The 13,363-nt window shown below is 49.5% G+C and overlaps 1 protein-coding gene across 2 annotated transcripts in view; it reads left to right on the forward strand.

Annotated features, from left to right (window-relative positions):
* The window catches only part of SAP30BP (SAP30 binding protein), a 32,259-nt gene that overhangs the window by 9,072 nt on the left and 9,824 nt on the right, over positions 1-13,363 (forward strand). For both annotated transcript variants that reach the window (XM_019745529.3, XM_088802387.1), the window contains one exon: positions 11,591-11,633. In XM_019745529.3, coding sequence (XP_019601088.1) covers positions 11,591-11,633 — 43 coding nt within the window. The remainder of the gene's footprint in view (positions 1-11,590; positions 11,634-13,363) is intronic.

Consider the following 13,363-nt stretch of genomic DNA (forward strand, 5'->3'; position numbering starts at 1 on the left):
CCTGGACCTCAGGCACACAACTTACACTTCACTCACTTGTCTGTGAAGTCGGGGCTGTGGTCCACCATTTACCAGGTGACCATGACGGCGGGATGCGATGTACGGTGGATGTGCTTTTCACAATCCGACCTCAAGTGTCTTCTGTGAGTTTGAGACTGTGTGGGGCCCCATGTCATTTTTATCAGATTTAGGAAACTTCTAAACTGCAGTTAGCATTGCCAAGCCTTTTCAGCCAAGGTGAATCTGATTATATGCCCTCATCCTGTGTGTCAGAAGTTGCCACATCTCTCGGTCCAGGGCACCTCGGGGATTTTTCACAGATCTCCTAGGCCAAAAGAAACACCTAACAATTCTGTTTCTTAAATAATTGGCTCCAACAATCAGCATTACTGTCCTCACAATTTAGTGGCCACTTGAAAAAATAATACGTACATCTGTGCGGTATCTGACAGATGATGTAGTGCTGTTTCCCTTGAAATTTTTATATATCACAGGCACCTTTGTGAGTTGCGGCAGCATCCTGGGTGCCTTGATGGGCATTTTGGGAGTCCCAGAGGACGGGGTTCCCAGAGGCCTGGCCAGCGGAGTGAACGGACCATACATGCACACACGAACTTCCCTGAAGAAGGTCAAGTGTCTCGGTTGCCATGTGTTGTTAATAATTGACTCGGAATCTCAATCAAGGATTTGCATTGGGCAGAAATGATTCGGTAATTCCCTCACTTCCTGTCCTCTGCATCCCCTTCCCCCTAACCCAAGATCATTATTGGTCTTTTAAAGTATCAAAGATCTGGAGACTGAAAACTGCCCAAGGAGCTTATTTCCCAGGAATTTGCTGTTGATTACTGCTTTGAGGAAGAACTTTTAGGAGCCCGTCAGCAGTTGCACGTGGGCAACACTTCAGGTTGAAATTTTTAAATCTCTTTATTGACCATGTCCTGAAAGGGGCTCCAGACGTGTGCCAGCTTCTGCAGGATCGTGCAAAGCACAATGTTTGCCTGTTGGGGCATCAGGTGTGCTTGCTCTACCTCCAGGACTCTGAAATCAGAAGGGAGGTGCTGAGGCTTTTCATACACAAGCGGCTTAGGGTTCTGTTCATCCTGCAGCACAGGTTGTGTGGTTGTGCATAGGAGCCATGAGTCCCTTTCCAGCCAATGAAAACGGGTTGTTGTGTGACTTTGCTTGGTGAGCTTCTGGAGACCCCTCACTTGGCGGACTATTCTACTGAGAATTATTTTTCAGGATGGGACAGCAGAGGTTACCTGTTAGAGCTTAAACTTGGACTTTTCCTTAGAGGTCTGGAACGTGGAAAGCGTTATATGGCACTGTTTTTCTGGTAGTTACCCTATCAGGGTTTGGTTTGGTTTTGTATCGTGCATATTTTATTGTCAAATTATCGTAATACCAAGACTGAATATTTTGCAAAAGAAAAAAAAAATCACCTGATGCCACTATTCTAACAGTGCAGCAGCCATTTTCATTCTTCTCTTTATGTTTGCCTGTTATAACGGTGTGTATATTTTGTGTCCAGATTAGTTTCCATCTGTATTACGAACATCTTCACTGCTACTACAGTGTGGGTGATTATAACAGTATGACACAAATGAAAGATTAAAAACTAAACACTTAAGAATTATACAGTATGTGAGTTATAACTTAATAAAAAACTGCTATAAGAAAAAAATATTTTTTAGTTTCTAAATACCTCCAAATGGGGAATGGTAAAGAAAAGGTTGAGCTCCACCAACTTGTTCTAGTAGTGATACCAGACATTACCAACACACTTTTTCACATCAATTCCCTCATTCTGCATATTTGCAGCTAGCTAGAGTAAAATTCAGATTTAGTACATTATAGTAGCAAACTAGGAGTATAGTTTTATAGTTGTTATTGAATAAAGTGCTGTGTAGGCAGTTTCTTTCCAGTGAAATTCTCTTCTAGACAGGAAACATGACCCTTTACATGGGTCAGAAGAAATAACTCACTGTTTAAAGCTTCAGTTCCCCTGGGAAGTCCACATGATTGCTCACCCAGTGAGGGAGGAGGGCTTAGTAGGGGGTCAGGATTTGGTAGCATTTCTTCTGTAAGCCCCCAGGAAGTCTCTAAGCTAAGGACGGGGTGGCGGCACCCACTGTTTATATGATTAAGTCTTCAGGACCAGCCCTTCCGTTCAAGTCAACTCAGACATTACTCACTGGGGCCATGGGCTCTTGAGCTGTTTCCCCTGATCGTCATAGTTAAAAAGTAATAAATTTGGCCATCTTCCCCTTGAGTCGAGGGTTTAACGCCTGCTTTGCTCTATGTGACCTGCTAAGGAGTCATTCCTGAAGAGACATTTTTCCTCCTTGGTCTTTAATGTTGACTTCCCCGGTGGTTGAACCAAGGGCTTCACAGAAACCATTAGTTTCCAGCCTCCTAATCTAGAGGGAGGAGGTGAAAAGTTGGAAAGTGTTATCATTGGGTGTTTGAGTCAGACAGACTCAGGTTTGAATTCCAGCACGTGATTTCTGGGCATGAAGCTACTTCATTGTACTTTGCCTCAGTTTTTTCAACTATAAAATGGAAATAATAATGTCTGCCTCATGGGGTTATTGTGAGACTTGACTAATATATGTTACCTTCTAGTGAGTTCTGTGTTTTTAGGGCACGGGAGAGAGAATGTATGCTTGGTCCCTCTATCTTGGTTTTATCCTACCTGCCCCATGTTCGGCCTCCCGTACCTCATGGTCCTTTAAATGCTGATTAGAAAAAAAATTGCAGCGTGACTCACCTAGGACCAGAGAAAGAAATGACCCTTTGACCATTGCTGGTTTGGGAGCCACCAGCTCTTAACTTCTCACTGGAAGTTGTCGTACAGACTTCGAATTGTTGAGAATGCCCAAGCATGCTTAACATTTGGCATTTCCTTTCTCTCACCATAATGAATGGCCGAGTGGCCTTCTTTAGGCCTCATCTTTAACAAGGCTAGGATTGCCCTTTGCAGAAGTGGGAGACATGGAATTTCCGTGCTGGGGAGAACCCACCCAGCCTAGGCTAGGGTCTACAGGTCTGGTGATCTGATCTGAGCAGCAGACAGAAGTACAGAGAAGGGGCCAGCTGTGCAAGCAGTTCTTTTGTTGTCCAGACTGAGAGAAATCCAAGCTAGGTCCTTTGTCTTACCGCCTTCCATAGAAGGCCTGGCTACATCTGAGGCTGAGCACTGTGCTAGTAGGAACGTTGTAATTGCTGGAAGTTGTGATCTCATGCAAAGGAGAACAAGAACCATTATTCTCCTGAACCCCCTCTTGGCTCCACCGCAATGCCAGCAGACCCTTCCTGACTGCACTTGCTCCCAGTCAGTTGAAGCTCAGACTCCCAGAAGCCCCACCCTGCTCCTGCACGGTTCTGTGGCCAAGGAGCCGCTGTGTGCCCATTCCGCCCACCCGGCAGCCCGGCAAGCCCCAACATACTTCCCTGCAGGCCCAGATGCCGCAGATTACTGATTGAGGTGTGGCTGGGCCCCTCCTTCCCCAGTTGGGATTTATCTTTTTGAAATTGTGTGATGCAGAGAGCCAACTGCCTGTCCTTAGGGATCCAGCATTTCCCGTCTTCCTTCTGTGTTTTTCAGGGGTTCTTTTGTTTGTTTTGTTTTGGAGTGTTTTTAAATGCTTGTATTTAGTATCAGTGCTTTCTAATACAAAATATGGAATGCAGTATAATTAATTACATCAATCGCAAAATAATTGGAGGATTTATTCAGGGACTATTCATAGTATTCTATAGGCTGTGTGATCTGGTAATGGGACAAGAATTTAAAGTTACATGATGAAGTTCTTTCCGTTGTAACAGTGTATCTGTAGAGATCATGTCCCTCTCCAAAGGTTGAGGCCCATTGTGAATCTGCCGCTGGGGCCAGTAGCCCTGGACTTGCCTACTCTGCCATCTTGACTGGAAGTCCTGTTCCGTGTTTTAATCCACGTCTCTTGAAATGCAGTTGTGCAATCTCTGGCATCAATGGGATTTTGCTCACTTGTAGTCCCAACATTGGAGTTCGGGAAGTTTTTCGTAAGCGGTGTCTTAAAGATACTGGCATTCCTTCTGCCCCGTACATAATTAATTCCTCTTCCTGTCAGAGTGTAGGTGATGACCAGTTTGCTTTTCCATAATCCTAGCTTTCTGTTATCTTGGTTCTGTCTGTCCCAATGTTTATCTGGCACCTCAGCTTGGCACCTGACCTCTCAGGCAGGATATGCTTTTGTAATTCGGTGGCCGTGTTGAGTATGTGTCTCAAAGGCTTCACTCTGCTGTCCTCAGCCTCACAAAGCTGCCTCCCTTGTCCTTGGCTGCCTCCCCAGATAACAACTTGAAGCATAGAGACACTGTTTTTGTGGAAAACCTTTAAGAACCTGGCTCCACCACGGAGAGCTGAACTCAGATCCTTGATGTGAGGTGACCTTTGTACCCAGACGCCGCCCACCCTGACACCCTCCCCCACGGGTGGGGAGAGGAATGGAATGGCCCTCTCTGAACATCTTTTACCACTTTCAGGAAGCTCAGAATCTTTAAGTATCTAGAATGGAATCTGAGATTCCACTTGGAAGGTCAGATAACAAAGTGTCCCCTACGGAGAAGCTCCTGGCCAGAGCTTTGCGTTTCCACTAAAGTCTGGTTGGTTCCCTGTGACAGCATCAGCGCCATGCTGAGCAATTTCGGCTTTGTCGTGGCTGGGTTTTTTCAGATAGAGAAAGAGCACTGTTTCTTCCCTGTCTCCCTGCCTTTTCTCAGGTCTACAAAGCCAGTCCTAGAGCCGGCTTAATTTGTCTTGGCAAACGCCTGTTTAACTCCTTCCTGTAGAAACCTTCTCTGCTTGGGAGCTGAGCCTTCCCGTCAGGACGCTGGAGTGCAGGCGAGTCTGCCACATCCAAGGTGGCCCCACCAACTTCCGCCCATTTTTCGATAAATTGAGTGTTTCCATCCCCAGGCAGGCAGCGTGCCATGGCAGTGGCCCATCCTGACCAACAGGATACAACTGAAGGAAGTGTGCTGGCGACGGGCTTTCTCTGCAGCTCTCCTGTGTATGTGGGAAAACAGCCCATGTGGGCATCTGTGCCATAGGGAGCTGGCCCCACACAGCACTGGGTTCAGTGACTCCCTCTGAGCCTTGGGATGACTGACAGCTCTCAGGCCATGCCCCAACCATGTCTGTCAAACCACAATAATTTTCTTCTGGAGCTGGGAGGTATTTTGATAAAAGTTCCAGAATTGCTGCTTTCTTGGCAACATGAAGTGACTCACATTTGCGGCTCAGAAAACCTTTTGACTTTCATTCTGATGCTTTCAAGAGGGCTCCCCAGACACACCAGTCACTTCAGAAGCAGCAGTATTGTGTGTTCACAGTACTGGGGTGTTGTGAGAATTAGGTGAGCTCTTTCGTTGAAGTGCTTCCACATGCCCACAGTAATTCCTAGACTGAGTTTTGTTCCTAGTATATCCCCAGCATTTGGCCATTGTCTGGTCCATAATAAATGCTCAGTAAATGATTTGTGGAGTAAATAAATAAAGTATCCAGTACTTTTTGTCTTAGGATTAGGAGCAGCAAACTAGATTTCAGGTGTTTTTAATTCAGGAGTGGTGCCCCCCTCTTCTTTCTCCTGCCTGCGCCACATCAGCCTTTTATTGCAGGTCCAACCCCTTTATTAGTTCCTCTTCTGCTGCCTCCCTTTTTCACATGGAGTCCACACATTGAAACTAACTGTGGACTTGAAGGTTTGGAGTCTGGGGTCAAAGCACTGCAGCTGAATGTGGCTGTGAAACCCTCAGCTGGACTAAAGAAAACCTGACTGGTTAGAAAGTGGGGGGTCGGAGGGAGAGAGAGAGTGTGTGTGTTTTCAGTGTTTGTTGCAGGTGCTGAGGACATAGTGGTAAATAAGACTGTTACTGAGAGCACAGGGTGGGGCAGACGTCTTCATCGGCCAGTGGGGTGGGGTAAAGGAAGGTGTCCTTGAGCTGAGTTCTGAAGTCTGAATGGGGCTTACTAGGCACAAGTGGGGAGGTGGGTGTTCAGGGAGCGGGCGTTGCCAGGGGTGCAGAAGAGAAGGCTGAAATGGCAGGGCTTCCCCAAGGTGTGGGGCTGCAGCAAGGATTCTTTTTTTTGTTGTTGTTGTTTAAGATTTTATTGGGGAAGGGGAACAGGATTTTTATTGGGGAACAGTGTGCACTTCCAGGACTTTTTCTCCAAGTCAACTTGTTGTCCTTTCAGTCTTAGTTGTGGAGGGTTCTGTTCAGCTTCAAGTTGTTGTTCTTTCAGTCTTAGTTGTGGAGGGCGCAGCTCAGCTCCAGGTCCAGTTGCCGTTTCTAATTGCAGGGGGCACAGCCCACCATCCCTTGCGGGAGTTGAAACGGCAACCTTGTGGTTGAGAGGACACGCTCCAACCAACTGAGCCATCCGGGAGCTCAGCGGCAGCTCAGCTCAAGGTGCCGTGTTCAATTTTAGTTGCAGGGGGCGCTGCCCACCATCCCTTGCGGGAGTCGAGGAATTGAACTGACAACCATGTGGTTGAGAGCCCGCGCTCCAACCAACAACTGAGCCATCCGGGAGGCAGCTCAGCTCAAGGTGCCGTGTTCAATCTTAGTTGCAGGGGGCAGAGCCCACCATCCCTCCCTCACGGGACTCGAGGGATTGAACTGGCAACCTTGTGGTTGAGAGCCCACTGGCCCATGTGGGAATCGAACCGGCAGCCTTCGGAGTTAGGAGCATGGAGCTCTAACCGCCTGAGCCACCGGGCCGGCCCCAAGGATTCATTTTTAAGTCAGTACTCTGCTCATTAAGTGAGATATGAGTAGGACTCTACTTGGACAGGCCCACGTCTGAGAACGTAAGATGTGGAAGGTTTTGTTTTACTGACCTCCCTCTCCACCTGCCACCTACTTTTAAGATGCTGGATTACATCATTCAACAGAAAACATACAGTCTAGCATTCTTCCCCTGGCAGAGGGGGTGAGGCTGCCCTTTGCCCTCTGTGCAGAGTGCTTTCTCTATGCCTACCATGTTTCCCCAAAAATAAGACCTAACTGGACAATCAGCTCTTTTGGAGCAAAAATTAATATAAGACCAGGTCTTTATATTATGTTATATAAGACCCGGTCTTATGTTGTGTCCAGTATTATATTATATTGTATTGTATTATATTGTATTATACCGGGTCTTATAGTAAAATAAGACCGGGTCTTATATTAATTTTTGTTCCAAAAGACGCATTAGAGCTGATTGTCCGGCTAGTTCTTATTTTCGGGGAAACACGGTAATGCTCCCAAAGCTGGAGAGAAAAAGTGATGTTTAGATTTGGCAGAATCCAGCTTCCAGAGGCTGCGTTGCTTTGTCTCAAGTTGCACCATGGATCTTTGAGCGTGCTTTGTGGGGCAGGTTCCAGGAAGGACTGGCGAAGCATTGTCGACTGTAAATAAACTTCCGTTCTCTCTACCAGGACCTGGTACTTCTCTGCTGAGTAAATCCAGCTCAGATGGCAGCTTATCCCACTTTGTGGAGCCATGTTGTTTTCACTTCCTTCCTCTGCTTCAGTCGTAATTTTGTTGGTGGTTGGACTTTTGTATTCTCTGCAGGAGGAACTACCTTCCAGGTTCTGTAATTCCTGAACACGAGGCCCCTGCCCTGGCTGTTGCATCCTTACAAGTCTGAGACACAGTTGATTAAGAACCAGAATTTGACAGGTTCAGATCGCTGTTCTCCAGGGACGTCCCCTGCCTGCTGCAGGCTGCCTTGTGGCCTGGTTGGTGGGGCTTTAGTCTCAGGTGAAGCTGGGGGAAGCTGAAGGGGTGCAGACAGTCAGAAGGGAAGGTCTTGCCTCAGAGTTTGGTTTCTTTGACCAGCTCAGTGCTCTCTCTCCTCCCTTTCCCATCTCCTCACTTGGCTTCTTAGAAAGCTGTGGATTTTGTTCAGTTTTTCCTGAACTAGAGAGCTGAAGCGGTTTATCTGGTCTTTTCTCCTAGGAGCTGCTAGGTGAGATGCTTCGTTTTCACCTTCCTAAAGAACTGGGTGAAAACCCCTCTGCCTGCCATGTCGGAGGGTGTGGGCTCCATGCCTCCTGGCTGACGCAGACAACTGTCTGGAAAATAGATCTCCAGGCTGAGTTCATGGCTTTGGCCAACTGAATATATCCACCTGGCGGCCAGAGGGATGGATTCCTACAAGTCAAGACAGGTGTCCCAGTGCATTCCGAAACACTGCTTTGGAGGAAAGGGAAGAAAAGGAACAGTGGTTTCTTGTTGCTCTGCTGGTATCCTAACCGCCTCTTCCTGCCTCTTTAAGGGCACAGTGAGACGCTCTCCCTATTGCCGGTTTTGTAAAACCGGTTTCTTGAGCTCCTGGCAGTTTAATACCGTGAACCTCCCGGCTGTCTCCTTAGCGCTATCATTTTAAACATTTTATCAGATGTTTTTTCTGACCCCGTGGCTGGCTTCCAAGATAACTATCATGGCTGCTTGGCTCTTCTTCGTACTGAATTCCTGGTACGTGACTAGGACATGGCTGGGAGGAGGCTGTCTCTCTAGGTCTTCGTCTGGAGTGTGGACACCCCCACCTCACCCCCAAAGGACTGTCCCCCTGAGGCTGCTTTCATTGGATGAAACTTGCCTCAGTGGACAGTTGAGCATAAGTGGTTCTGAAAAACATCTTTGGGGTGTTTGACACCTGCCCTCTGGGCGTCGCCAGGCACCCCAACTCTCCTTCCTTGCTGGCTTCCTGCGGCACCGCTTCAAGTCCTGGACCCAATTCCATTTGGAGCACACAGGATATGGGGCCTCATTCAGCCCTTTTTCTTCTCATGCTCAGGGCAGGGTGTGGGCTTCAGCTGCTTTAGGATCCAGGAGAACTTGGGGTGTTGGCATTTTTCTTCAGGACCACCTTGGTCCAGTGACACATGCCCAGGAGCTCACCCCCAGCTTGTTCATGTCAGGGCAGAAGTATATTCAAACACATACCAAGGTGTGGCCACCAGGAGGCACAGGTGCCCACAGCCTGATTCCCCGGGGCCTTAGAAGCCCCACAGGTGTCTGTCTGTGACACAAACGGGAAATCTGAACAAGCACAGATTCCCAGGTCTTCTCTAGGAGACCTTTGTGCAGAATTGTGTGCCCGCTCATCTGTGGAGGCTCCTTTGTACGTTTGGCCCAGGGGATTCTCTTAAGGCGGTAGAATCTCGCGCTTGGAGTTGGGTCCATGTCTGGTGGTCGGCACGTTGCTTAGAGGGACTGGGGAGCTGGGTTCCACTGCTGAGAAGTTGGGGTGTTGGGGATGTCGGGCTTGGGGTTGAGTAGGAGTCCGCAGCTCCACGGGGCTCAGGGCGCACTCTGGGCACACGCAGCACGTGCGTGTGTTCACGCGTGTGTTGTGAGGGTGAAACAGCAAAGACTAGACTGCTTGGCAGATTGAAACCAACCACCAAGTTTATGTTTTTATTTTTGGGTTTTTTTTTTAATGTGTAGAATGATTAATTTGGGGGGGAGGGGATCAGGAGTAAAGCCAAAAAAGGAAAGACTAAAACCAAGGGGAAAGGTAAAACTTTTCTGCTTGTGATTTTGCCCTATCATCTCTTTTCTTCCAGAGACATGACTAAACAACCTCTGCTAAGCCAGGCAAGGATGTTATGAAAGACAGGGATTCCCCCTGCCCCTGCCCCCATTGCCAGGGACCGAAAAGCTACAAGCAGCCCCATGGGGGCTCAGGGCCTTTTACCTTACCCAGGGAGGCCCGGGAGTAAACAAGTCCCCTTTGAAGAGACCTTGCTTGTTTGGTGACTAACTTCCTGTGTCTCTGGAGTATACCCGTAGAATTCCAACAATTCCAGCCTGGATATCTTGCCTCGGCTCTGCATTTAGGGCTAGGAGAGGGGCTGACACAGTGCAGGGCGACCAGCCAGCTGGCCTGGGAAAGGAGGTAGGATGTACCCAACTGATGTTTTCCCACAATTAGCAACCAGAAAGCTGGCCCCTGGGGGGGACTTTCAGGGCCTTTGATGGTGCCACATTTTGTTACTGTCACGTTCTTTAACATTGGTTCCTCCAGAGTCACTGCTACAAAGGAATTGTTGTGGGCCCCTGGGGACTGGCACTGTCTGTGGAGCAGCTGATTGATGACCAACCTGAATTTGGCATGGCACTCCTCCAGGCCGCCTCCTGACCCTTCTCTACCCCGGCTCAGGCCGGCCTCCTCTTTGCCCACCTGATTGGCAGGGGTGGGTGGTAGAGGAGCCGCGTTGCTAAGCAGCCTGGCCTGGACATCATGCCTGTCCAGGTTGAATGAATAGCTGCAGTGTTCAGCAGAATTGAGGGGGTTTTGGCCTGTCCCAGAATCCAGAGGGACTTTTTGAGGGAAGGGGGGGCTAAGATCTCCTACTCTGGTCTTAGCTTGGAGCCATCACGTGGGAGGGGGTTAGGTGTCCTTCCTGCGCCTTCCTTTCTGACATGTTTCTTCATGTGAATAGAGAACAGAGCCCTACAACCGTTTCTGTGTGCAGGTCGTGTTCCAGAGTTGTTACTGTCTTTTCCCCTCCCTCACCCACCAAAGCAAAAGGAAGTGAGATCCAACAACTTCCTGGGAGCGCAGCTTCTGCCACTTAGATCATTACTGTTTTGTGGCCCTCAAGTCCCCCCGATCTAACTGTGATCGAGGGATTGGGTTTCCCCAGAAATGGGGAGAGACAGATATTCTTGCTGATGTACCATTGGGAAGCGGGGAACGGCCTCCCTCACTGGGTCGGGCTCGTGACGGAGCTAGAACCAGGGCGGGGGGGTCTTCTCCAGGTTAGTTTGGTTTAGATGAGGCATTTACTCTAAGCAGTGAAATACAGAGCAAGTCCAGAAAAATGTCTGATAAGAAACCTTTGCTCTTAGGTTTCTGCACACGGCTAGAGCGAAGGACGCGTGGAAGTGTGTGTTGTGGGGCAGTAGTCTGCATTAAGCATCAGAGAAAGCTTTTCTTTGGAGAATATAAAGCCAACGTAAAGAGAGCTGGAGGGTGAGCCAGGGAGAGCAGCTGCCTGCATGCCGGAGCCTTTCTGGGGCCTGGTTCGGTCACTTTTATCAAAGGCTGGCTACGTGCCTGCTCCTGGGTTCCCTTGTGATAAAGTCTCCCCTTTTTGCTTAAACTAAAAGAAAAACCTCTTGGGAGTAGGTAGTCTTTGTGTTTTAGTCATGGTATCTCACGTTATAAAATAACCACCTCTTGCTTCCTTAGTACCAGCTGGGGTGGCCATGTTCTGAGGTGGCTGGCTAGGGGGGAGCCGCGGGCAGGATCCAGGTATGCAGGTGACGGATGGCCGGCGTTTGCTCGCCTCAGCCTTGGTGGGTATTGGCTCTGCTGGAGGCCATGGAGGAGAGACTGAAGTGGGTGACTGGAGCGTCCTGGCTGTTCTGATAAGGGAAGAAGGGGTTCAGGGGTCCCAGAAGGCCCCGAAGCATTGGCTCACTCCCAGGGTTCCCTGCGGTGCCTTCACTTTTTTCCCTTCCTTGAGTATCCTCACTGGTCTCTGTGGAAAGTGACTTTGGATCGGAAATGCCATGCTTACCTCCTTGTATTTTTGGTTCTGTTTTACAGGATAACCCAGAAGTGGAAAAGCGGGATCCACAGGAATTAGTTGGTAAGTACAGGAACGCCGTGAGGGCACATTCTGAGCCTTGGCCTAAGCGAACTGGCTTCCGGCCACGCGGGGCCTGCTGGGCGTGGGGCTTCTCTCTGCTTCGGCCAAGGCAGCTGTTCTGGCTGGAGCTTTGTCTCTCCTGCTCTCTCTTCTCAGGGCCTCTGGCACTTCCTGAGATGGCTGGGTAAGACACCCAGGGAACAATTCTTCTTTGAAAATCATATCCATGGTGTGTTTCGTTGGGCTTTGGTCCGCTGCCAGTGCTGTCAGGAGGGATTCCAGGCCTCTCCACTGGGAGCTCATTCCCCTTATGCCCAGGGCGCGTCCTCTGCCCTCGGACCACCTCCTTCCCTGTCTGGTGGCACATTCATGCGCCCCAGGAGCAAGCGTGTGGCCTCTGCTGACACTTGTTCTGTCCCCGAAGGAGAACACGCCTCAACAGTCGTGGAATCTGGGACCCTTGGTGACTTGGGAGGGCAGGGCGGGTACGTTTCTGGAAAATGGCACACATGTCATCTCAGTCCTGTGTTAACTCCAGCCTCGTACCCCTTCTCCAAGTGCCTCAACTCCCTCAGTGGACTTTGTGGGTGTGGACTTGGTCATTGCTCTCTCAAAGCCGGGCCAAACCTCACAGAGGACTTTGTTACTGCTCTCTCAAAGCCTGGCCAAACCTCCCTTTCTGGGGTGACGGTGACAGTCTCACCCTGCCTGCTTAATCTTTATAAAGCGGGGTTCTTGCTCCCCAGGTCCACAGGCGGCCTGCAGGGCCTGCTTCTGCGCCTTCTTACCAGTTCCAGCCCTGGGGATCCCAGGACTCAGGCTAGACATGCTGCTTCCTGCAGCCCTCCACCTGTCCTTTTTCGGGACAGAATCCTTTCCCTGGGGGTGGGAGATGGGGACCCATTCTGGTTTTCCTAACTGAAAAAAACTGTTTGTCTTCTGAGGAAGGATGGGGCAGGGACACTCCGAGTAGCACAGACCCTCAGTAGGATGCTGCCTTTATTCCTGAATTTTCTGAGGAATGGATGGAGTGTGTGTCTTTCAAATCCCATAAAAGCTGGAATTTTCCTAAAACCATAGAGTTTGCTCTTTAGAACATGGTACTATGGGGGTGTACCAGTTGGCTTTCTGGGCAGAGGAAGCAGGGCACGCCCTTGCCAGGAAGCTCGTGGCCTCCTCAAGTGGGTGACCCAAAGGACGGGTGTGGACTGGAGCTTCAGCCCCCTCTCCCCTCCCCCACCTCACCCATCCCTGCTGTTTACTACCAGGAAACGGGGCGGGGCGGGGGGGGGGGGAGTGGGCCGTGGGCCATAGAGCCCGGGGCCACAGTGCCCTCTGCTGCTGCCAGCAGTGCTTGTGCTGGGCAGGCGGTGGAATGAGTGTATGTGGCCATCAGCCATCTCCCCCACAACCTCTTCCTCAACCAGCTTTCACTTTTTCTCTCCAGGCCACTCGAAAATAGCTTCATTGAGATTATAACTTACACAGAGTAAGATTGGCCAGTTTAAAGTGTGCCGTTTGATGAGTTTTGACAGATGCGTAGAGTCGGATTAACTCCCACAACAACCATAATGTAGAACGTTTCCTTCACTCCCAAAATGTTCGCGGACTCCTCCCCTTGAACAGTTTCCTCCCGCAGCCTCAGGCAAGCAGTGCTCTTTCTTCACTGTAGTTTTGCCCTTTTTAGAATTTCATATAAATCAAGATTTCTCAACCTCGGCACTACTGAC

This window comes from Rhinolophus sinicus, chromosome 12, assembly GCF_057876585.1.
Source record: "Rhinolophus sinicus isolate RSI-liver-muscle chromosome 12, RSI-T2T, whole genome shotgun sequence".
Classification (NCBI taxonomy): Eukaryota; Metazoa; Chordata; class Mammalia; order Chiroptera; family Rhinolophidae; genus Rhinolophus; species Rhinolophus sinicus.